The 25,113-nt window shown below is 44.2% G+C and overlaps 1 protein-coding gene across 1 annotated transcript in view; it reads left to right on the top strand.

Moving 5' to 3' along the window:
• The window catches only part of LOC135881580 (sodium- and chloride-dependent betaine transporter-like), a 99,714-nt gene that overhangs the window by 8,715 nt on the left and 65,886 nt on the right, over positions 1-25,113 (top strand). The window contains exons 6-12 of the mRNA XM_065408271.1: positions 1,694-1,828; positions 4,353-4,456; positions 5,508-5,632; positions 6,136-6,248; positions 7,196-7,333; positions 9,552-9,654; positions 20,542-20,642. Coding sequence (XP_065264343.1) covers positions 1,694-1,828; positions 4,353-4,456; positions 5,508-5,632; positions 6,136-6,248; positions 7,196-7,333; positions 9,552-9,654; positions 20,542-20,642 — 819 coding nt within the window. The remainder of the gene's footprint in view (positions 1-1,693; positions 1,829-4,352; positions 4,457-5,507; positions 5,633-6,135; positions 6,249-7,195; positions 7,334-9,551; positions 9,655-20,541; positions 20,643-25,113) is intronic.

The raw sequence follows: 25,113 nt of genomic DNA, 5'->3' as shown, positions 1-25,113 counted from the left end.
CTAAACCTAAAATTGTTTTGAACTGGTAAGCCAGAATTTGTCATGTTGGCAATTGTAAAACTTTATATACAAAACATTTTGAGTACCAATTTGTGGAAACTGACCCTTTTCCATTAAAAATTTTGGTTTTGACAAATCTGCATATTTTGATGGGCAAAAATAGTTTGATCAAAATTTTTCCAACCATAACTACTGACAGTGAGAGACTAAAGAAAGTTCAATCTATTTATCTTAACAAAGAGAATGTTAAGAGGTGACTTGATCAGTCATAAGTATTTACATGGGCAGAATATTTCTGACAGTAGATTGCTCCTTAATCTAGCAAAGTCCCACGGTTGGCAGCTGAAGTTTGACCAATTCAGACTAGAAATAAGGTGCAAATGTTTAACAATGAGAGTAATTAACCATTGGAGCAATTTACCTAGGAATGTGGTGGATTCTCCATCATTCCAAGTCTTTAAACAAGCCTAGATGTTTTTCTACAATAAATTTTCTAGCTCAGTCAGAAGTTATGGGCTTAATGCAGAAATTGCTGTGTGAAATTCTATGGCCTGTGCTACCCATGAGGTCAGATTAGATTATCATAATGGTCCTTTCTGCCTTAAAATCTAATAATCTGATGGGATGCTGTCAAGTAATTTAACTGTTCTGCTCTGTTTCTTACTGCCAGAAAAAGTTGTGCTTTGACATATTATGAACAAGCAGTAGAGAGATCACAGAATCTCTTAAGAAGTACATACCTTGGTTTAATATTTGCAGTGGTGTAAGATTATTTTCAGAGATCGTCTACAGAACTTTGTAGTCAACAGGAAGTCAACTCTTGACTGAAAGTTAATTTTTCATAGTCAATACTTAAAGGCCCGGTACCAGATCCTAGAGCTGGGAGAATAATTCATATGAAAAGTCTGAATGAGTGGTTTTTCAAAACCAGTTCACTTTGGCCACATTTGTGTTCCTTTTGTGTTTACTTTCCTCATACTTCGAATAAATCTGGTTTACTAGCATAAATGTTCACAAAATGTGAATTTCAGAGACAAATTTCAGTGTCAGTAGTGCTTGTGTGCTCCTCCAATCAGGGAACAGAAACAGCACCATCTGACTTATTTGACCAATCACAGTCAATAACACAGTTTGACGTTTGAATATTTACGATTGATCCATAGTGTGAACAAAAATTCAAAAGGATATTATTTGAATGAATCTGAATAATGAATACCTTTAGGGAAATTGCAGCTTGCTCACTGATATTCAATTCCATAAGCAGAAAAAGGGGCTTGACGAATGATTCATTCTGCTCAAACCGTTCCCTAAACCAATGCATTTCATTTCCCACACAAAAGAGAGGACAGGAGGGCTTTACAAAACTGTGGTCAAGGCTTTCAAAAATACATCAAGATTTTGGGGGCTCTCAGATTAAAGTTGAGATGCCTTAAGGAGGCTAAATTTTTCAGTGTGGTAAGCAATCACGCTTTGAAAATTGCTGCCTTGTCCCCCTCAAATTCACTGCTCACTTTTGGAAATCTTGGCCATGAATAGAAATATTTTCATGACCTTTAATTAGAATTCAGTGAAAGCAGAGGCTTTGGGGATTTAAAGACTCAGGTGTTGTTAATAATAGAGTTAGGGGATTTGCTTTGGATGTATAATCTATAGGGTGACAACAGCTCGTTTTTATCCTTCTCTCTGCTTCCAGGTTGTTTACTTCACTGCCACATTTCCCTACTTGATGCTTTTTGTCTTGCTGATTCGAGGGGTCACCCTGCCTGGTGCTGCTGAGGGGATCATGTTCTACCTGAGGCCAGACATTTCCAGGCTTGCAGACCCACAGGTGAGTGAATACAGCCTGATACTGTGAGGTGTGGAGAGACTCCAACAAAGTGGTGATGGGAAAAGCAGGGGTTCAGCACCTCGCAGGATCAGGCCTTAACTGACTGCTATCTAGATCAGGTTGGACTTCCGTCCCCTAAGAGACCGACACAATACTGAGGCCTCTTTAAAAGGGTTGATGGGGGAATCTCAGCCCAGCACAAATATAACCTTTTTGTCAGTGTATTTTAAACATATGGATGTGTTAGGTCATTCCCATTTAGGGGCTTGGCAAATGCAGAAGCATCTATGAAATATTCAGTATATGACAGATGGTTTTGTTGAGCCTTAAGTGAAATGATGATGAACAAACGGAGAAAAAAACTCTCTCTGCATGCTCTCTGGCCCAGCTTGAGCTTTTCTTGGAAGAGGCTGGAGCTTCCTCAGGGAGACAAGCTTCCTAGTATAAGACAAACTGCAGTAGGTGTGTAGGTAACTATTGGAGCTACAAATGGTCAGTTTTTATAAACAGGAGCCCGTTTATTCTGAGATTCGGCATTTCTGGCATTTGCTGTGAAATCAGCACCTTCTTGCAGAATTGTGCTCCAGAATCTTGGCTTTAATTTAAAAAAACATTGTTTCTAGCCCTTATCCGTATGGGGGGGGGAAAGCTTGAAACTGTGTAACTTGCATTCAGTGTTAGTTCCCTGAGTTTGCAGATCTCCAAACTATTGTTCCATGCATCCCAATGGGGTGTTAATTCTGAGACCTAACGGAGGGTATTTAAACGTTAATTATTTCACTGCTGATTATTGTAGCAGAAGCAATCAGCTAATGTGCTTTTCCCACATCTCAAACTGTCTCCCGCATCTTCCCAGATGGCAAAAGGCCCAACTGCTCCTTACCCAGTTGCTAACACCTCCAGCTTCCCCCGATGACTTTCAGATGCAGTTATGTCTTGTCAACACAAAAATCGGTGACATGTTGAAAACATGGAGACAGCCTAAATTAAATGGAATTTTAATATGAAAATAAACAACACGGGTTGAGTGTTCTTTCGTGTTCAGTTAATTCATTAAAAACCTCCATTTTCTAATCTAAATGAAGTTGATATGAAATTTCTGGTCTGCCACGTGGGAGAGCTGCAGGAGCCAGACACCTTGCTGCAGGATTTGAGTCCAGTTTGCTGTGGAGAAGGTTGGACCTTGATTATAATGGGGGTAGGGGGGACAAGAGGGGGAAGGAGACAAGCGGGGAAGGTTCCTGGGTGAATCTGTAGGTCTGAATCCATGAGGGATCTCCGTTAACTCAAAACAGCAGTGGCTGCCTGCCTGTATTTGAAGTTCTGCCAATTTGCAGCCACTTGGAAGCCTGCTGGGCACCGTTTAGGGTACAGCAAGGATACTGGACAAGGTGTTCCTTCCTGGCTGCTAACTTGCTACTAATATCATTCCCTGGCTGTGTGGAAGATTCTGAGCACTGCAGCCCATCTTTGTGGCTCTGTACACTAGTATCACACGGTGTGACAGAAAGTGATATCAATACAGTGAAGTGGAGGAGGAGCCAGCGGCTGAAGGCTGAAATAAACAACAAACTCTGCTGCTCTTGATGGGTGCTGGGATGAGTTAATGAAAACCATGGTGGTGATGAGATACTATGAACCCAATATCTCCTGGCTGCTCCCATTGTCCTGATCTTCCTCCACCCTCATGTGTAGGGAATACCGGGTGGTGTGGTGTCATATAAAGGTTTTATTGGCACTTGTTTGGGATGGCTTTGTGAGATACTATTGGTTTTTTCACTCCCAAGCAGCTAAGTGATCTCCAACTTGTGCTGGTACAGTCTTTATACCATGCCACATCCCCATGCACCCTCTCTGTACATTCTCCGTGCCCTTTAGCTTAGAAAAAATGAATGGTGTTTGGGATTGATCTAGCCCCCTGAATCACTGCCTCGGGGAAACGGATGATGACAGCCCTCTTAGAATATGCCCTCCATCAGGGTAGCTGGTGAAGGACAGATTATGCAACAGACACCCTAGGGCAGGGATAGTCAATTATTTTTTGTCAAGGTCCAAATTTCCTGGTCAAGGTATAGTCCAGGTCCAGACTCCAGAGAAATATTTTCACACCCCAATAACAATAATGATGATAATAAGCAAATACAAAGATTTTGCGGTCCGTTCAGAAGTGTCTGGCAGTCCAGATTTGGCCCACGGTCTGCCTATTGACTGCCCCTGTCTGAGGGCTAAAAATCACTCTCCCTTCCCCACTCAGATCCGTTCTTCCTTGGATTATTTGAGAGAAGCCGTTGGGGTCCAGAAGGAAAATCCTCCCTTTTCATGGTGGAATCTTCACTCCAGTCCCCCAAGCTGGGACAATCAATCCAGAGACACGTTACACCCTGTATGGATTCTTCCCTTCTCTGCCTGATGTGGATTTCTCCATGTCTGACAGACTGCTGCCCTGAAGTGCGTGTACCCTGACAGGACTTTACCATTTATTTCCTTAGCCGTGGCTGGAAATCTCTGTCCTTTTCTGTTCTAGGTGTGGATGGATGCAGGCACTCAGATCTTCTTCTCTTATGCTATCTGCCAGGGGTGCCTGACAGCCTTGGGCAGCTACAACAAGTACAATAACAACTGTTACAAGTAGGAGCAGCCTGTGCCTCTCTCTACCTCTCACATCCGGCTGAGGGCCGTGTGAGCAGCCGAGCAGAATGTGGTTGGAGCTGTGGCACTCACTGCTTCGAAATCAGGAGCGGGCCCCATGCCATTTCGTCCTATGCTCTTGTCAGCTCTTACAAGCTAAGAAGGGCTCAGCGACTGGATAGGAGACTACCCAGGAAAACCCAGGGACTACAAGAAATGCCTTTGGTGGCTCTGCCGGTGGCACTCTTCCATCTGGGCAGGGAGAGGGGGCACGGGAGTCCTGGAGGTGCCATTGTTGAGTTGATATGGGTATTGTAAAATGTTATCTGATGTGGAAATAAGATTTAGTAATGCATGTGGCCAAATTCAGTTCAGTTACCTGGGTCTGATCTCGGGGGAATTACACCAGATTCACAGTGGTCTAAAGAAGAGGAGAATCTGCCCCATGGCATCAAATGCCTTATTAAAATCCCAGCCCCTTTAGTGCACCCTGTGTGTGTTTTAATTCGATCAGAAAGAGCAACAGAAAGGTTTGTCTGGCATGTCAGGTTCTTTTTCATCCAGTGCTTATTGCTTCTAGTTCCCTTTTCCTCTCGGGCCTGATCCCCAGCCCATTCAAGTCAATGGGAGTCTTTCTATTGGTTTCAGAGGGCTTTGGATCCCTTGTTATTTAAGGATCCTTTTTCTCTCAGTATTTGTTCCATTGCTCTACCCTCATATGATTATTCCTGCTGCGCCTTGTTGTGCCAAGTCCCTAGTGACTTCACTGGGGCTTCCTGCTTACAATATATGGCTGTAGCCCTCCGTCATTTTTATTGCCAAGTATAATCATGCAGTTCTTGTAGTGCCATGGGTCAAGGCTGTAGGCTGCCGAGTTCTGTTTTGGGCTGCTGGCCTCTGGAGGAGTCTCAGGCTAGTGTTAGTGTAAGCAAGTGCATGGAATCATATCCCATTCAGAAAGCTGAGCACAAAAGCAATTGCCCAAAGTGGTAAATTTGCAGAGGAAAACAATGCCGTCTCTCTCTCTCTCTCTTTGGTTCTGCCCCAACAGGGACTGCTTCATACTATGTTTCCTGAGTAGTGCCACCAGCTTTGTGGCCGGCTTTGCTATCTTCTCTGTGCTGGGCTTCATGGCACAAGAACAGGGCGTGCCCATTTCAGAAGTGGCCGAGTCAGGTAGGTGCTTTCTAAATGTGGCAGGGCCAAAAGGAAAACTTAAAACATGGGTGGACTTTTTAGGAATTGACACCTTTGAATATGAAGCCAACCCATGAGGTTAGCAGTGCTGCTACCTTGAACCAATCCTACATCCTCTGTAATTGCTAGTGTCCCCAGTCCAGTTGCCCAGAACAGCCTCTGCCTATTCTGCGGACTCAGAGGCCCGGTCATCCAGAACCACTGCTTTATTCTCTGCTATCCTGATGCACTTAGTGCCACTGTCCAGAAGCAGAGCTGCATTCCCTGTTGTTTTGAAATCCCTGATTCTTCTTTCCAAAACCAGCCGCTCAGCCCATGTCAGCAGTTATTATCCCGTGTGTCAGTGACCATTGCACGATACATTCTGGGGAAGTGAGGTCTTGGTAGGCTAAGTTTTTTAAACAGCACATCAAACTGGTCTCTGTGTTGCTGGGTCGTGTTGTTGGGGAAACCTCATCCTTACTCAGCTATCTGATTGGCAGGTCCGGGCCTAGCATTCATTGCGTATCCAAAGGCTGTAATGATGATGCCTGTGTCTCAGCTCTGGTCCTGCCTATTCTTCCTTATGCTGATCTTTCTGGGACTGGACAGCCAGGTACAGTAAATAACCCTCCTCTTTCCCTCTAACTCCAATGTGTCTGTCACATGTTTGAGAGCCTCATGTAGATCATAACTCGTGGGTGGGAAATGGTGATGTGTCTCTCAGCCACCTGGAACACCTGTCACACATCCACGTTACTATTTCAGAATGATCATACTTAGAGCTGGCCAGTACATCCCAGCAGTCAGCTGGTGTTAGGTGTTATTCCTTAACAGTGACCTGCAGCACCTGTACCTTCCAGCATAAGTCTCTGACAATCCAGTGACAACCAGCAGCCACACTTCTTTGTCCTTCCCGCCAAGTCTGCCCTTAGGGGCTAGCAGTCATCCCTCAGGAACCAGGCACTTTACTACACATTTTGTGTCAATCTCCTCTAAGTTCACTAGGACTCCCTTTGTATTGTGACAAGCCCCATCTGTAACTGTAGTTTGATGGCAGCTCCCACTGTACTACGAGTGTTCTTGATTCCAGGTGTGACTGGTGACCTGCAGCACTCTCACTGTCTCCTGGCTCCAGAGTAGCTGCTTCCTGGCAGTAACTTCTTTTATACCACAGTGGTTCCTTGTGACACACAATTTATTTCTTGATAATTCTTTGTGGTGAGGTGCAATTCCCTTATTGTCTCCATGTTCCGTGTGTCATTTCTGTTTTACCTGAACATCCTCCCTACTCCAGGTGGAAGGCTTGGGATAATCTCACTCAGTTCCAGATGTGGTTCCAGTCACTCCTCTGGGGCGCTCAATTCCTGATGTTGCACCAGTGGTAACTCCACTTCCTTTGGGACTCAGATGCAGCTATACCTCCCTGTTTCCAAGCCGTTCATGCTTTAGGTGTAGGAAAAAGGAGAGACTACCTGAGTGGAAGAATGGAATAGGGAAAGAGGATAGGTAGGGAAAGAGAGACATTAGGTTCTTGGTTTCTTGACATGAATTCTTCTGCAGTTCGTCTCTGTTGAGAGCCTGGTGATGGCCATTGTCGACATGTACCCAAAAGTTCTCCAGAAGAAAGGGCACCGGGAGCTGCTGATCCTGGCCGTTGCAGTCATATGCTACCTACTTAGCCTGATGCTAGTCACTGAGGTAAGAAGGGAAGTACATGGTGGGGGAGAGGGATATGGACTTGTTTGGAGCAGTATTATCTGCAGCAAGTTTGTATTTCACACTGTTAGTTATTCTCTCTCTCTCTTTAGCTTAGTTTATTAGCTGGTGCATATCAGAACCAGTAGTTCTTCTTTCTTATATAGTGCCAGTTGAGATGTTGTCATACTGTATAGCTGAGCCTTCCTCTGGGGTATGTCTCAGAGATAACCTAGCACAGGGGTCAGCAACCTTTCAGAAGTGGTGTGCCGAGTCTTTATGTATTCACTCTAATGTAAGGTTTCGCGTGCCAGTAATACAATTTAATGTTTTTAGAAGGTCTCTTTCTATAAGTCTATAATATATAACTAAACTATTGCTGTATGTAAAGTAAATAAGGTTTTTAAAATGTTTAAGAAGCTTCATTTAAAATTAAATTAAAATGCAGAGCCCCCCAGACCAGTGGCCAGGACCCGGGCAGTCTGAGTGCCACTGAAAATCAGCTCGATTGCTGCCTTTGGCACACGTGCCATAGGTTGCCTACCCCTGAACCTAGCACCAGGGAAGGGCCACCTGAAAGGAACTTTATATCCAAACTCCAGTTCTGATGGCTCTCAGGTCAAAAGTAGAGGAGCTACACGTGAGATGTGAATGCTGCCAGTCTTTGCCATGGTGGAGACCTTCCAAGGGAAGGCACAGTTGGCTGGCTGTCATCCATGGAAAACAGGACTGGAGGTATGAAGGCTGTTGATAGCAGGTCCTAGACTAAGTTAGAGCAGTGGCTTTCAACTTTTCCAGACTACTGTACCCTTTTCAGAAATCTGATTTGTCTTGTGTACCCCCAAGTTTCACCTCACTTAAAAACTACTTGCTTACAAAATCAGACATAAAAATACACAAGTGTCGCAGCACGCTGTTACTGAAAAATGGCTTACGTTCTTATTTTTACCATATAATTATAAAATAAATCAATTGGAATATAAATATTGTTCTTAAATTTCAGTGTATAGTATATAGAGCACTATAAACAAGTCATTATCTGTATGAAATTTTAGTTTGTACTGACTTCACTAGTGCTTTTTATGTAGCCTGTTGTAAAACTAGGCAAATATCTAGATGAGTTGATGTACCCCCGGGAAAACCTCAGAGTATCCCCAGAGGTACGTGTACCCTTGGTTGAGAACCACTGATTTAGAGGAAAGAAGTCATTGATAGCTGCTCCCCACACTCTGGAGACAGCAGGATCTTGCTATCTGATACAACCCTTAACCTCTCTTAGATGGCATTCCTGCAGTCTTCTGAAAAGTCAGAGGTCCTTGTTGAGATTTTACTTGGGAGAATTCCCGCAGAAGGCAATAGGAGTTTTGCCTGAGTAAGGACTGGGTGAAAACTGCATCAGGACTTCAGGACCTATCTAACTTCCCTGGGGCTTTTACACATTGCCCATCACTGTGGGATAATCTAAACACTGCACAAAGCTGGCTCAGTGTTTGGTGGGATTAACAGGAAAGCTTTTCTTCTGTCTCAGTGGCCATTCAAGGAGTTGAATAATTTTCCAATGTATCTACTCCACTTTTTTCTTTTCTTGGAGGTGCTATTTTCTTGTCAAGACAAGTTGTGAGAACACAAGAGAGAGTCAGATTGTACAAATAGCTTTCATGAGAGTAGAACAAATGCTCAGTCCATTGTTATCGCACAACAGAGAGCCAAAGGCCGTTGCCTCCATAAGGCTTCCAACTATGCTTGGGATCCTTGCAACATGTAGAGATGGGCTTGAACTAGAAACCTGGCATCTAAACATACTGAACTTCAGGGTAGTTCACACCTAGATCTAAACTTTACGGCTTATGCCCAAAGCTCAACATAGCCAAGGACCACATTCAGAAACAGTGCGAGAAACTTGCCAGGGAGAATGGTCTATAGCAGCGTTTAAAAAAAACCCAAATCCCTGTTCTCTGTGGACACTGAAATCATGCTATGAAATGATTGTGAAACATCATCCTGGCCCCATGCCTGACCATCATTTTAGTGCCTGGTGGTACCTAGTATAATTTCCTAGTGTGGACAGGCCTAGAGAGAGATCCCTCCTCCTACGCCCCTTTGCTCTGTGTGCAGTTCCCCTGTCCCTCAGCCTTCTTTTGTATTTGTCCAAATTCCATTTTCTCTTGCACATACCCTTCTGCTGAGCCCTCCACGTCTCCCCTTTCTCTGCTTGACACAGGGTGGAATGTACATCTTCCAGCTGTTTGATTATTATGCTGCCAGCGGTACGTGCCTACTGTTCCTGGCCATTTTTGAAGTCATCTGTGTTGGCTGGGTGTATGGTAAGTGGAACACAAGGACCCAGGCTGCTATGGGAGGGATGGGAATAGCCATGTCAGCCCCATGGAAAAGCAGGAATGCCTCGTGCTTCCCATTTAATCTGTTCACCCATGGGATTCCTCAGTCCCCATACACTAGGAATGATTCTTATCTCTGCTTTGAAAGGGATTTTCCCAGGAAGAGAAGTGAATTCAGTCTTCCTGCTCATTCAGGCATAGGTTCTGTCTCCCACGCACTGTGCTGTTCTGCCAGTGGACCTCTAGCCCTTTCTGGCTGACACAGACTATGCTCATTTAGAGCAGAAGAGGATTCTCCATGTAGGAGTGGCACTGGCTGCCGTTTTATGGCTGACCTGTCATGCGATCTCCCTCTGTCTTTCTGTTAATTTAATCCTGACAATTTATTTAACCTGAAATTCCATATACATGCACACTGTGAATTAGCATGCATAAAACTCATTTGCATAGTGTCTGGCCACAGTTACAAATGAAATTAAAGGTCTGATCTAGCGCCCAGTGAAATCAATAGAAAACTCCCAATGACTTGAAGAGGAACAAGGTTGGACCCCAAAAGCTTGTGCCTGCTCCCTCTGTGTGTGCATGTGTCTGTGTGAGAGAGATTTATACAAATGCAAAAACCAGAGCATGGATTCATTGCAGGACCACCCAAAATGCTGTCTTAGGGCATCACTTCACCTTGTATCTGCTCTGGTTATCTAAAACAGTCCTCATGGTTTCAATCTCAGCTCTGATGCAGAGAGGACTGTATGTGAGCTCTCTTCTGGAACAGTTAATCCCAGTGTGTACACTGTTGTTTGGAGAATGCTCCCTGCAGCATGTTATTGGGGCATCAGCCGTGAAATCCAGAGCTCTGAAAACTTATCAACTTATTCTACGCTCGGTTTTCAGAGCAGGGAAAAAATTACATTAGTGCTTCCCCTTTGGCAAATGCCATCAGTGGGTTTGACTCAGCCTGGTCTGTTTACAGGACTAAAGCTGTGGACCTGAAATCTCAAATCCTTGTAACAGTGCCTTGCTGACAGGCAGGAGGAAGCTACCTAGTAGCTGGCAATAGGGAAGCTTGGAATGAGTGTTTGTGTTAGCGCCACTGCTGTAATACTTTGCAGTGTAAGCCAGAGAATCGGTGCTGCCAACCCACAGGCAGGGAAAACCCATTAACTGGCATTAGTCACTTTTTTTTTAAACCAACTCCCCCATTTTTTTCTACTGACTCCATTTGAACACTCTTAGAAATGAAGCCAGCAAGTGCAAATTAGAGTAAAGCCATTACAATCACAACATGTATTGTCCTGACCTGACCTATGAGGAAATGTTAAAAAAACAAAACAAAACTGGGCATGTTTAGTCTTAAGAAAAGAAGACGGGGCAGGGGTGGGAGGGAGCTGAGAACAGAATATATTAAGGGCTGTTCTAAAGAAGTCGGGGATCAATTGTTCTCCAGGTCCACTGAAGGTCGGACAAGACGTAATTGGCTTAATGTAAAATAAGGGAGATTTAGGTTAGATATGAGGAAAAACTTTCTAACTATAAATAGTAGTTAAGCACTGGAACAGGCTTCCAAGGGAGGTTGTGGAATCCCCATCACTGGAGGTTTTAAAGAACAGGTTAGACAAACACCTGTCGGGGATGGTCTAGGTTCACTTGGTCCTGCCTCTGAGCAGGGGCTGGACTCGATGCCCTCTTGAGGTCCCTTCCCGCCCCACATATCTATGATTCTATGAATACTCAGCATGCTAACACTCAGCAGGATAGTGGCTCCCAACAGGGCTGGCTTTCTTCTTCGTTCCCACCTGCTATGTCCCATTACAGACTGCTAAGCGTGCCCTGACTTCATTGCTAGTAATTCTTTTCTACATGAGCAATCGGTGAGTTGTCACCAGGGTGTTATATGATCACAGTTGGGAAGGGATGTGGCCTGTGCAATTGTGAACGGGGAGGCGTGATGCTCAGGAGGCCGTCTGTCTGTAAATGTGGTCCATGCCCTGGCAGTGTTTGAGAAGCCCTGCAATAGGGGGAATGAAATCTCATTGCCATAGAATGAATGGAATCCTCCCCCCTAGAATTTAAACACAGCCCGGGTTTTCTTCCACAAGATCGCCTGGGGAGCTTCACCTTTAGGATGCATCCCTCAAACAGACCTTCTCCTGGTGGAGATAGAGAGTCACACAGGGATTGGGCCCCAGGATCTGTTCCCTTTTTAGTAAGAGGGAGGGAGGAGAGTAGCTCCCTTTATGGGACTCTTTCACTAATTTCTGTAATGTGTGTCCAGCTACGACAACTCTGGGCTCCTTCCTGCATATAAAGATTGACAAAGAACAAGGGATCCCCCTCACCACTCTCATGGAGCATTACTCCTCTGGCTAACTGCATGGGTTATCCCTTTCTCCGGAGCACTAGCACTGACCATCAGATACCGGACATAATGATCCATCTGGTCTGATCAGTCCTGTGCTCCGAGTCAGATATGATTCTAAGAGGTGCTGACTGCCTGCAGCTCTCACTAAAGTCAAGGAGGGATGTGGGTGCTCAGCAAATTCTCTTCTTCACTCAGATTCTAGGATCCCTGTACAAACATGCCTCACCATAGTTTATACCTACCAGGCAAACACCAGGGGTGACAACCTGCCAGCACATCTTAATCAGCGGCCACGGCCGATAACCAATCATGTCCTCGATGTTGTCATAGAAACGGTCCGCACCTTGACCACCAGAGGAAAGGACAGAGAAAGAGAGAGGTAGAGAAGAAAGAGGGGAGATTGGGGCATATCAAGGGATAGATAGTCTGGCCATGAGGCAGCATTTCTGAATTTCTGACTTTGGCCAAACATATTCAATGTGGTGGGTTTCTTTTTTCTCCTGAAAAGTTGAAATTTTCCATACGGGGGAAAAAGCTTTTTTTGGACCAGCTTTACTGATATCACTTTCCAGGTTCAAACAGGACCATGGAATAGTCTGTGTGACATTGCACAATCTTTCCACAGGAACACATTGTGGTGTTAAATAGAGCCTGGGCAAATTCATCCCTGGTGTAAATCTGCTGAAGTCAATAGAGTATCATGAACAGAACATAAGAACAGCCATACTGGGTCAGACCAAAGGTCCATCTAGTCCAGTATCCTGTCTTCTGACAGTGACCAATGCCATGTGACCCAGAGGGAACGAACAGAACAGGTAATCATCAAGTGGATTCATCCCGTCACCCATTCCCAGCTTCTGGCAAACAGAGGCTAGGGACACAATCCCTGCACATCCTGGCTAATAGTCATTGACGGACCTATCCTCCATGAATTGATCTAGTTCTTTTTTGAACCCTGTTATAGTCTTGGCCCTCACAACATCTTCTGGCAAAGAGTTCCACATGCTGTGCATTGTGTGAAGAAAAACTTTCATCCTGGATTTCTCTACAGGATCAAGTGGAAGGGAAATCCTGGATGACTGGAGAAAGAGCTCTTTTTCAAAAGCAAATATATCAAACGATAGCAAGGAGAACACAGAAGACACCTCTGCACAGGAATCCATATTCTACTAATTATATTTAGTAGTAAATGTCTGATCTCTAAGCATCAACACTCGAGTTATAACTTGAGTGAAACTTTGCGCTGAAGATAAGCCCATAATCAGTTCCTGCAGGAATTAAGCTCTTTTGGAGGGTGGGTGGGGAGGAGAAGAGGTTTCTAGCTCCTATGATTGTGGAGAGAACCTTCCAAAGGGAAGCTGAGGCAGCGCAGTCAGACTGAGTTTGGAGAGAGAGGAGCCATTGTTTCTCTATTGTGACTGCACCTGGGATACCTTACACTGCTCCTTTGGCAAGCAGTGAAGCCAGCCACTGGAGGATTCCACCTGCATAGGAGAACCTCAGGAGGGGGTAGTTGCTGTAGTGACTTTATGCCAACCCCTCTCCCCGTAGTCTGTGCAGGAGATAAGGCCGGAGGAAGGGACCATAGCCCCAGTGACTCCTGGCTGCCACAACACCCCCTTGGGACCATTAGCAGTTAGTGTCTAGTAGAGAATCCACCAGACTTGTCTAATTTATGCCAGGAACAGGCCCTGTATTTGCACAGTCTAGGATTGAGGAGCTACAGGGGGCTGTGCTGTGCCCTAGCCCAGCTGCACCAAGCCCATCGAGAGGCGTGAGAGTTCTTCCCGCCTCACTGGGGTGCTCTGTTTCAGGAGCTCCGCTGTCATTGTGATTGTAAACTCGCAGGGCAGGGACTCGGTGTCTTCCTGTGTGTTTGTGCAACACCCAGCAGAATGGGGCCCTGATCCTGACTGGGTGCTACAGCAATGTAATTAACAGATAAGAATGAATTACACTTTTTTTTGGCCCTCCTCCCATCTTCAGCGTGGATTCCTGGACAACTAATCTTTGCCATTGCCTCTTCTCTTTCATAACATGATCCCTGGCTGGTGCTCTTTCCTTCCCCTCTCATGCCTCCTCATCAGTCTCCCTCTATTTCGGGCAAGGTGAATGCCTCTGGAGACTTTATCCTGATCTAAATATTGCCACATAAGGTTTGCATTGGAGACTGCCAGTGTCTTTCCATTTGTTCACCTCCGATGAATTCTCTTTGCCCGTGCCTTGTGCTGGTTTCCAGTTCTCCCACCTCATGACACAGCTCACTCTTGCCTATGACTATAGCATTTTCATGGTCAGTAAACTGTCCCTTTGTTTCTTCCCACTCACACATGCACCACGCACCATCTCTCTGCTTCATTCTTCATCACTTTCCTTAGAGCCCATGTTTCTGTTCCATGGAAGATTGTTAAGTGTCAACCTGATCTTTTCAAACAGAGAGGCCTCTTACTCTTCGTGATGTTGTTCAGATTCCCCAGCGGCTTCTTTTCCAACCTGGAGTCTTCTCCTCAGCTCTGCCTTCTGCTTTGGAATAACAGGGACTGGTTATCTGAGGCAAGCATCCACTTTAGCAGCTTCCCCGTCCACTATGATCTACTTTTGTTCTACATTTGCATGTGACATTTCAGAGCTATGTCTCTGCCTACTGTGCAGATTGCTTATAATTTAATCTGCAGACTCCCAAGTCCCGGTAGCTCACACTTCTACTCCCCCGCTCCCCTGTATCTCATCCTGAACTGAAATGACTTTTTGAGCCACTTTTGAAATGAGCCAACACCATGGCCGATGAATTCCAGTGTAGACAAGTGCAAAGAAATGCATGTTGGGAAGAATAATTTAAAATACACACCTGCAGTGATGGCTTCTGAATTTGTTTCATCCTCTCAGAAAAGAGATCCAGGCATCACTATGGTCATGTCAGTGAAGATGTCTGCTCAGTGTGTGGTGTTAGTTGAAGATGTGATTGAGGCTGCATTAAGAAAAGAGAGAATAAAACAGACAACACTGCTGTTCAGTGGATAGCTCAGAGAACAGAGAGTCTGAAGAACTTGGGCCAGATCCTCAACTGGAGCTATGCCAGTGTGCATCAGCTAAGGATTTGGGCCGTGGTTTCCATTCTGGGCTTTCCTATTGCTTAGCTGGGCAGATCTTGGACAAGTTATTTGGCCTCTCTGTGCCTTAGCTTGCTCCTCGGTAGAATAGGGACAATAATATCTACTTTTGTAAAGTGCTTTGAGATCCTCAAATGAAAGGTTCTATAGGACTGCAAATGATGATTATGCTACTCTATGAATGGGTTGTATAGTTGAATTCTGCTTTCGGCTTTGGTGAGTTCATCTCAAATTAGAGAAAGAAGGGCAATCAAACTGAGGATGGTAGTTACTGTATGAGCAATTGCACCTTTTTATCTTTTCTCATAATACAAGAACAAGGGGAGACAGAGAGCCACAAATTTAAAATGGATTGAAGGAAATCTTTTTTTCCCCTAATGCACCATATAATTAACCTGAGGAACTCACCATTGCTGGATAGTCTTGAGAACCAAAATTTAATAACTTCAAAAATGGATTAGACACATTTGAACTTGAACAGCATCTGCGGTTCTTATAGGCTAGAGAAAACATTATAAGGGCTCTGCATCCTGATGCTTCAGGGCATAAACAGATCACCAGCTGGGTTCAGAAAGAAACTTCCCCTCTGGATATAGGTTTGCAAAAGTAGGGGAACTGTCAATGGGTTTTTTATGTCTTCTAAAACATCCAACACTGGTCACTTGCAGAGGAGATATTAGGGTTCATGGACTATTGCTTTGTTCCAGTCTGGCAACTCTTAGGATGTGCAGGATAAAAGCAGACACCTCTATTCCTTCCAGCGAAGATCGCTCTGGGGAGTTCTTTAGGGCATTCCCTCCCATAATGCATATAATCCTTCTTCAGCCTGATTACTTTGTCATTTGCTTGTGAAAGGTAGATCATGCAAACCTCATGTTCAAGGGCACTCCGAATCCATTCATGTCGGGTCCCAGTGTGTTCCACTACATCATCCACTGCTTGCAATGGGTGCGCTGGAACCACAGAAAAAGGTGTTTATCTGGAACACATTTGGAAAAGGAAACATTAACGATACTACTACTAAATATAATTAGTAGAATATGGATTCCTGTGCAGAGGTGTCTTCTGTGTTCTCCTTGCTATTGTTTGGTATATTTGCGTTTGAAAAAGAGCTCTTTCTCCAGTCATCCAGGATTTCCCTTCCACTTGATCCTGTAGAGAAATCCAGGATGAAAGTTTTTCTTCACACAATGCACAGCGTGTGGAACTCTTTGCCAGAAGCTGTTGTGAGGGCCAAGACTATAACAGGGTTCAAAAAAGAACTAGATCAATTCATGGAGGATAGGTCCGTCAATGACTATTAGCCAGGATGTGCAGGGATTGTGTCCCTAGCCTCTGTTTACCAGAAGCTGGGAATGGGTGACGGGATGGATCCACTTGATGGTTACACTGCTCTACAGCCAAAATGCTTCTGAAACAAATGTAGTCAAACTTTACTAATTCTGGGTCACTGAGAACGAAAATGATGCTTAAAATTGTTGATTGGCTCTAGTTTTCAAGATATGCTATTCGGTCAGTATATACGACCCTTGACTTGGGAATGGCAGAGGATAAGTGAGTTATAAAGGGAAGGGATCTCAATTTAAACCAAAAATGACTAAAATACATCTTTGACTGGACCTATGAATAAATCTATGACAGGGTTTGGACAGTACTTGCTTTTTAGGCAAAACAATGAATGATGCAATCTGAAGCTGGTATTGCGTCATACATGATATGAATTGCATCATGTTATTCCTAGAAGTCATGGATGATGCAATCATAACGAAGCTTACATCACTCTGCTGAACAAATTGCCCTATATCAGCTCTAGAAATCATACAGTGTCATGCTCTCTTATTTGTCAGTGTTTGATTTTGCAAAGGGACACATTTCTGTTTAGCCAAAGTGAGCAGAGATGCCTCGTACTTGTTTGAACAGTGCAGATAACTTCTGCTATGTTTGTGGTGAAGTGACTTTTGCATCACAAAAGCGCAGTATAACCTCTATGGTTAAGAAAGCCTATCACTTTTATTTTGGCTGCAAAATTGGAGATCAGGACAAGAGGTGGGCCCCACACATATACTGCAACACTTGTGAACAAATCTTCGCCAGTGGTTGAACAGGAAAAGGAAATCTATGCCTTTTGCAGTGCCAATGATTTGGAGAGAGCCAACAGATCATACCAGCAATTGTTACTTCTGCATGGTGCCTCCAGTTGGGAAAGGTGTGTCAAAGAAGAAAAAGTGGACTGTGCATTATCCAAACATTCCCTCAGCTATACGCCCAGTACCCCCCGGAGAAGGACTGCCGGTTCCTGATGCACCAGAATCATTCTCACTTGAGTCAGACGAGGAAGAGGAAGAGGATGAAACTTCTGGTCCTGAACCATCAATGTCACAGGACCCACATTTTCTCCCATCCTCCTCCTCTGAACCACACCTCATAACACAAGGTGAACTGAATGACCTTGTCAGGGATTTGGAACTACCCAAGAGTAAGGCAGAGCTGTTGGGCTCCAGACTACAGCAGTGGAATCTCCTGGCAGGTGATGTTAGGGTTTCCATGTTCCGTGACCGTCAAAAGGATCTTGTCCCATTCTTCTTCATGGAAGGTGATCTTGTAGCCTGCAACAACATGGATGGTGTGATGGCAGCCCTCAACATCGTTCACAATCCAGATGAGTGGAGACTGTTCATTGATTCATTGAAGACAAGTCTTAAAGCTGTTTTACTGCACAATGGCAATGTTTTGCCATCAATTCCAGTTGGTCATGCAGTCCATATGAAGGAAACCTATGACAACATGAAACAACTTTTGAGGTGCATAAACTATGACCAACATCAGTGGCAGCTTTGTGGCGATTTGAAGGTTGTTGCTCTCTTGCTTGGTCTGCAGACTGGATACACAAAGTACTGCTGTTTTCTCTGCGAATGGGCTAGTCGTGCAAGAGATTCCCACTACATCAAGAAAGATTGGCCACTCCGACAGTCATTGGAGCCTGGGAGGAAAAGAGTTCAGCATCCACCACTTGTTGAATCAAGGAAGATTTTGTTACCACCCTTACACATCAAGCTGGGTCTGATGAAGAACTTTGTCAAGGCCATTGACAAAACACAAGCAGCTTTCAAGTACCTCCATGGAAAATTTCCAAGGTTGAGTGAAGCTAAGATAAAGGAAGGTGTCTTTGTTGGTCCTCAGATTCGTGAACTTCTTCGAGATGATGCATTTGACCATGCACTGCGTGGCAAGGAAAAGATGGCATGGAAAGCCTTCCAGTTAGTGGCAATAAATTTTCTCGGAAACAACAACAGGGCAGACAACTACAGGTTGTTGGTGGAAAACCTCCTCAAGGCATACAAAAGCCTTGGTTGCAACATGTCACTAACGATACATTTTTTTGCACTCTCATCTAGATTTTTTTTCACCGAACTGCGGAGCAGTGAGCGATGAGCACAGCGAGCGATTTCACCAGGACATTACAACAATGGAGAAACGCTATCAGGGCAAATGGAGCCCATCAATGCTTGCAGACTATTGCTGGACAGTGACAAGAGATGCTCCATTTAATGAATACAAGAGACAAGCCAAGAAGCGCCAAGTAGACACTGAATAGGACTAAACTATGTACATAATAGTTTTTTGCCTTTTGTTTCATAATAAATTTTATTTATATAACCCTTTTGCTGATTTTTAAAGTGTTACATAAACAGGACAGGTGAAATATTATCATGTAAAGCAACCATAAACACATGAAAAGACCTAGGTTTACAATTTATGATTAAAACTCTACTATCTACACAATATACATAGACATAAAATGTAAAAACTTAAATATCTTAGAAACAGTAGCCAATCAGTTGTTTTAATTGTCATATTTGAATTCAGCACATCAAAATACATAATAAATAGCACATTTTATCACTGAAGCAGACGACTTCTCAAAAATTGTAGACCAGTGTTACCTGTTCTGTTCGTTCCCTCTGGGTCACATGGCATTGGTCACTGTCAGAAGACAGGATACTGGACTAGATGGACCTTTGGTCTGACCCAGTATGGCTGTTCTTATGTTATGTTTATGATACTCTATTGATTTCAGCAGATTTACACCAGGGATGAATTTGCCCAGGCTGTATTTAACATCACAATGCGTTCCTGTGGAAAGATTGTGCAATGTCACACAGACTATTCCATGGTCCTGTTTGAACCTGGAAAGTGATATCAGTAAAGCTGGTCCAAAAAACGCTTTTTCCCCCGTATGGAAAATTTCAAATTTTCAGAAGAAAAAAGAAACCCACCACACTGAATATTTGTGGCCAAAATCAGAAATTCAGAAATGCTGCCTCCGTGACTCATGGGAGTTTTCCGGTGCCTCATGTCCAAATTAGTCTAGGGGTGGACAGTGGGCTCCCTGGCCAGACTATCTATCCCTTGATATGCCCCAATCTCCTGTCTTTACTGAGCCACTGCAGTGTATCATGGGAATCACATGGACGTGGTGCACCATGGAAGATGTAATAGAGCTGGGGAACCCAGCCACAGACAATGAGGGCATGAGCCATCCACTTCAACTCCCATTAAGCACCATGTCAACATTTGCAAATAGATTTTTTTTTTATTTCAGCAAAAAGTTTTCAGATTTTAAACAAAAAAGATCAAATTTTTCTATGGAAAGTTGACACTTCATGGAAAATTTTGCTTTGTCAAAAACCCAATTTGCCTTAAAAAACATTTTGAGGGAAAATATTGGACCAGCCCTAGAAACCAGCTAGGACAATTAAGCTGAAAGCCCCAGATGTATCCATCTGGTTACTAGGGAAGAATATTCTTCAGAGAGCCCCATCACCCACAGCCACACAGTTAATCTAACAGAACTGTCTCCTGTTGACCTACGGGGCACATTACAAAGCCTGTGTATACCCACAGGTCTATTCTGCGGGGGCGGGGGTTCAGCTAGGTTAGGGAGTTCTTTTAGGCCCAAATTGTTAAGAGTCGGTGCCTAAAGTGAGACACCTAGCCATAGGGGTCATTTCAGAAAAATTCAGGTGGGCAAAATTTGCTTTCCTGATGACCACATTCCAAGGGGGGGTGGGGGTGGGAGAAGGGGAGGGCAAAAAGTGGAAGACATAATGGAGCATGGGTGAGGGTGAAAACCAAGGTCTAACAAGGGACAACTGCCCCTCTTGCCCAATAGGTGCAGGGGCGTTATTTGCTATCTCCATATTTAGGCATCTAAATAAGTGGCCTGAATTCCAGAAATTCTGAACACCTGGAGGACCAAATAAACCCCTGCTGTATGGAATTAGAGCTTCCATTTTAGTAAAGCATAACTAAACCTGGATTTGGCATGAGTAATTTCTGAAAAACAAAAATTCTCACCCCCCTTACCTCTCTCTTTCTCTGTCCTTTCCTCTGGTGGTCAAGGTGCAGACCGTTTCTATGACAACATCGAGGACATGATTGGTTATCGGCCATGGCCGCTGATTAAGATGTGCTGGCAGGTTGTCACCCCTGGTGTTTGCCTGGTAGGTACAAACTATGGTGAGGCAAGTTTGTACAGGGATCCTGGAATCTGAGTGAAGAAGACAATTTGAGGGTCCACTATTGTATCATAGAATTGCTGTGGAGGAACAGTAGCTTCTCCGTAGTTGAAGCTGGAATCAATTTCCATTGTAAAGCCTTGTCTTAGGTCTGGAAATTTCATTTAGCCTGAAAATTGGCGTATTTATTCTGCAGGCAAAGGAGAATGTATCTGCAAAGCCTGAAGGGAATTGATCAAATCATTTCTGAATTTCAGCCCATTAAAGAATTACCTTGTTCTGAAATGTTCTCTTCTGTCTACATTTCTATGACTCCCGCTAGTTCAAAAACATCTTGCTCCTGCACCTTGCTTTCCATAAAGTCAAATCACCTTGAAAATGCACCCACCAACTATGTTTGAAGAAAACAGTTTATAATTAAGGAAAGATTAACTATTTTTGTCTCGTGCCCAGTTCTGTTTCCATTGATTTCAGCAGATGGTATGGGCCTAATTCTGCTCCCATGAACGTCGTGTATTTGTTTGCCATTGACCTCAATGGGATCAGGCACTATGGCCAAAATCTTCAACAGCTTGGATAGGCACAAATAGCTTTTGGAGCTGCCACCTGAGGGCTCCAATGGGAGTTGAAAACAATCAGGGAGTTTTCAGAGCTGCTGCTTGGTCATGCATGAGTTGCTGAGAGCTCAGTGGTTTGAGTGCTCTATAGGGCTGGGTGCTGGCTGAGAGATCATCTTTCAACAAGTATTTTCAGAGAGGGCCTTGGGTGCCCCAGGGCTGTTCTCAGAACTCAAAAGTCAGTTCTGTCAGAGGCATGACTAAGCCAGGAGTCACCAGAGAAGGTACCCAAACTGCAGCCCGATTGGCTGCTCCAGAGTTTCTGCACCCTGACTACAGAGAGCTTACAAATAAGGACCTTCCTCCTACACATACAAAAATTCTTGTTATTAATCCCTAAATGCATGACCTTGCACTTTTCACTATTAAAATTCATCCTATTAGTATTACTCCAGTTTACGAGTACTTGTGGCACCTTAGAGACTAACAAATTTGTTAGAGCATAAGCTTTCGTGGGCTACAGCCCACTTCTTCGGATGCATATAGAGTGAAACATATATTGAGGAGATATATATACACAAATACAGAGAGCATGAACAGGTGGGAGTTGTCTTACCAACTCTGAGAGGCCAATTAAGTAAGAGAAAAAAACTTTTGAAGTGATAATCAAGATAGCTCAGTACAGACAGTTTGATAAGAAGTGTGAGAATACTTACAAGGGGAGATAGATTCAATGTTTGTAATGGCTCAGCCATACTCACAAACATGATACAGTTCTGCGGTGACCTAGAATCCTACTTTCGACATCTCCGACTCAAAAAATATTTCCAACATACCTCTGAACAGCATGCTAACCCACAGAATCCCCCCTACCAGCACTACAAAAAAAAGGATTCTGCGTGGACTCCTCCGGACGGTCGAAACAACAGACTGGATTTCTACATAGATTGCTTCCGTCAACGTGCAAAGGCTGAAATTGTGGAAAAGCAACATCACTTGCCCCATAACCTCAGCCATGCTGAACACAACGCCATCTACAGCCTCAGAAACAACCCTGACATCATAATCAAAAAGGCTGACAAAGGAGGTGCTGTCGTCATCATGAATAAATTGGAATATGACCAAGAGGCTGCTAGACAGCTCTCTAACACCACATTCTACAGGCCATTATCCTCTGATCCCACTGAGGATTACCTAAAGAAACTACACCATCGGCTAAAAAAACTCCCTGACAAAGCACAAGAACAAATCTGTACAGACACATGCCTAGAACCCCGACCAGGGGTATTCTATTTGCTACCCAAGATCCATAAACCTGGAAATCCTGGACGCCCCATCATCTCAGGCATTGGCACCCTAACATCAGGCGTGTCTGGTTATGTGGACTCTCTCCTCAGACCCTACACTACCAGCACTCCCAGCTATCTTCGAGACACCACTGACTTCCTGAGGAAACTACAATCCATCGGTGATCTTCCAGAAAACACCATCCTGGCCACTATGGACGTAGAAGCCCTCTACACCAATATTCCACACAAAGATGGACTACAAGCTATCAGGAACAGTATCCCCGATAATGTCACAGCTAACCTGGTGGCTGAACTTTGTGACTTTGTCCTCACCCACAACTATTTCACATTTGGGGACAATATATACCTTCAAGTCAGCGCACTGCTATGGGTACCCGCATGGCCCCACAGTATGCCAACATTTTTATGGCTGACTTAGAACAACGCTTCCTTAGCTCTTGTCCCCTAACGCCCCTACTCTACTTGCGCTACATTGATGACATCTTCATCATCTGGACCCATGGAAAAGAAGCCCTTGAGGAATTCCACCATGATTTCAATAATTTCCATCCCACCATCAACCTTAGCCTACATCAATCCACACAAGCGGTCCATTTCCTGGACACTACTGTGCTAATAAGCGATGGTCACATAAATACCACCCTATACCGGAAACCTACTGACCGCTACACTTACCTACATGCCTCCAGCTTCCATCCAGGACACACCACACGATCCATTGTCTACAGCCAAGCTCTAAGATATAACCGCATTTGCTCCAATCCCTCAGATAGAGACAAGCACCTACAAGATCTCTATCAAGCATTCTTAATACTACAATACCCACCTGCTGAAGTGAAAAAACAGATTGACAGAGCCAGACGAGTACCCAGAAGTCACCTCCTACAAGACAGGCCCAACAAAGAAAATAACAGAACACCACTAGCTGTCACCTTCAGCCCCCAACTAAAACCTCTCCAGCGCATCATCAGAGATCTACAACCTATCCTGAAAGATGATCCTTTACTCTCACAGATCTTGGGAGACAGACCTGTCCTCGCTTACAGACAACCCCCCAACCTAAAGCAAATACTCACCAGCAACCACACATCACTGAACAAAAACACTGACCCAGGAACCTATCCTTGTAACAAAGCCCGATGCCAACTCTGTCCACATATCTATTCAAGTGACATCATCATAGGGCCTAATCACATCAGCCATACCATCAGGGGCTCGTTCACCTGCACATCTACCAATGTGATATATGCCATCATGTGCCAGCAATGCCCCTCTGCCATGTACATTGGCCAAACCGGACAGTCTATACGCAAAAGAATTAATGGACACAAATCTGACATCGGGAATCATAATACTCAAAAACCAGTGGGAGAACACTTTAACCTGTCTGGCCATTCAATGACAGACCTGCGGGTGGCTATCTTACAACAGAAAAACTTCAAAAACAGACTCCAACGAGAGACTGCTGAGCTGGAATTGATATGCAAACTAGATACAATCAACTCAGGATTGAATAAGGACTGGGAATGGCTGAGCCATTACAAACATTGAATCTATCTCCCCTTGTAAGTATTCTCACACTTCTTATCAAACTGTCTGTACTGAGCTATCTTGATTATCACTTCAAAAGCTTTTTCTCTTACTTAATTGGCCTCTCAGAGTTGGTAAGACAACTCCCACCTGTTCATGCTCTCTGTATTTGTGTATATATATCTCCTCAATATATGTTTCACTCTATATGCATCCGAAGAAGTGGGCTGTAGCCCATGAAAGCTTATGCTCTAATAAATTTGTTAGTCTCTAAGGTGCCACAAGTACTCCTGTTCTTTTTGTGGATACAGACTAACACGGCTGCTACTCTGAATCCAGTTTATGAGGTCATCCAGATCTTCCTGTAGGATATCCCGGTCCTTCTCTGTATTGGCAATACCTCCCAGCTTTGTGTCATCCGCAAACTTTATTAGCACATTCCCACTTTTTGTGCCAAGGTCAGTAATAAAAAGATTAAATAAGATTGGTCCCAAAACCGATCCCTGAGGAACTCCACTAGTAACCTCCCTCCAGCCTGACAGTATGACTCATTGTAGTCTCCCCTTTAACCAGGTCCTTATCCACCTTTCAATTTTCATATTGATTCCCACCTTTTCCAATTTAGCTAATAATTCCCCATGTGGAACCGTATCAGATGCCTTACTGAAATCTAGGTAAATTAGATCCACTGTGTTTCCTTTGTCTAAAAAATCTGTTACTTTCTCAAAGAAGGAGATCAGGTTGGTTTGCACGATCTACCTTTTGTAAAACCATGTTGTAATTTGTCCCAATTGATGTTCGTCCATCGTTATCGATGAAGACCTCAACAACTCATTCTTTCGATGACCGGGCTTTGTGCGTCCGAAGATGACTGATCAGTCCGATTCGGGCGTGGAACGTCCTGTCACACGTCGGGCAAACATGTAATGGCACTGTCAATGATGTACGAGCAGCTCTGGACTTGCGCAGCTCACGCTTTTTTTCAGCCTCAGCAATACGCCTCACCTCAGAGGTATTACTGCCTGTGTGACTGAGGCTGTGCCATGCTGAACGGTTCAG

This window comes from Emys orbicularis, chromosome 1 (genome assembly GCF_028017835.1).
Source record: "Emys orbicularis isolate rEmyOrb1 chromosome 1, rEmyOrb1.hap1, whole genome shotgun sequence".
Taxonomy (NCBI): domain Eukaryota; kingdom Metazoa; phylum Chordata; order Testudines; family Emydidae; genus Emys; species Emys orbicularis.
Note: the sequence above shows the minus strand (reverse complement) of the source record. Positions and strands in the feature narration are given on the sequence as shown.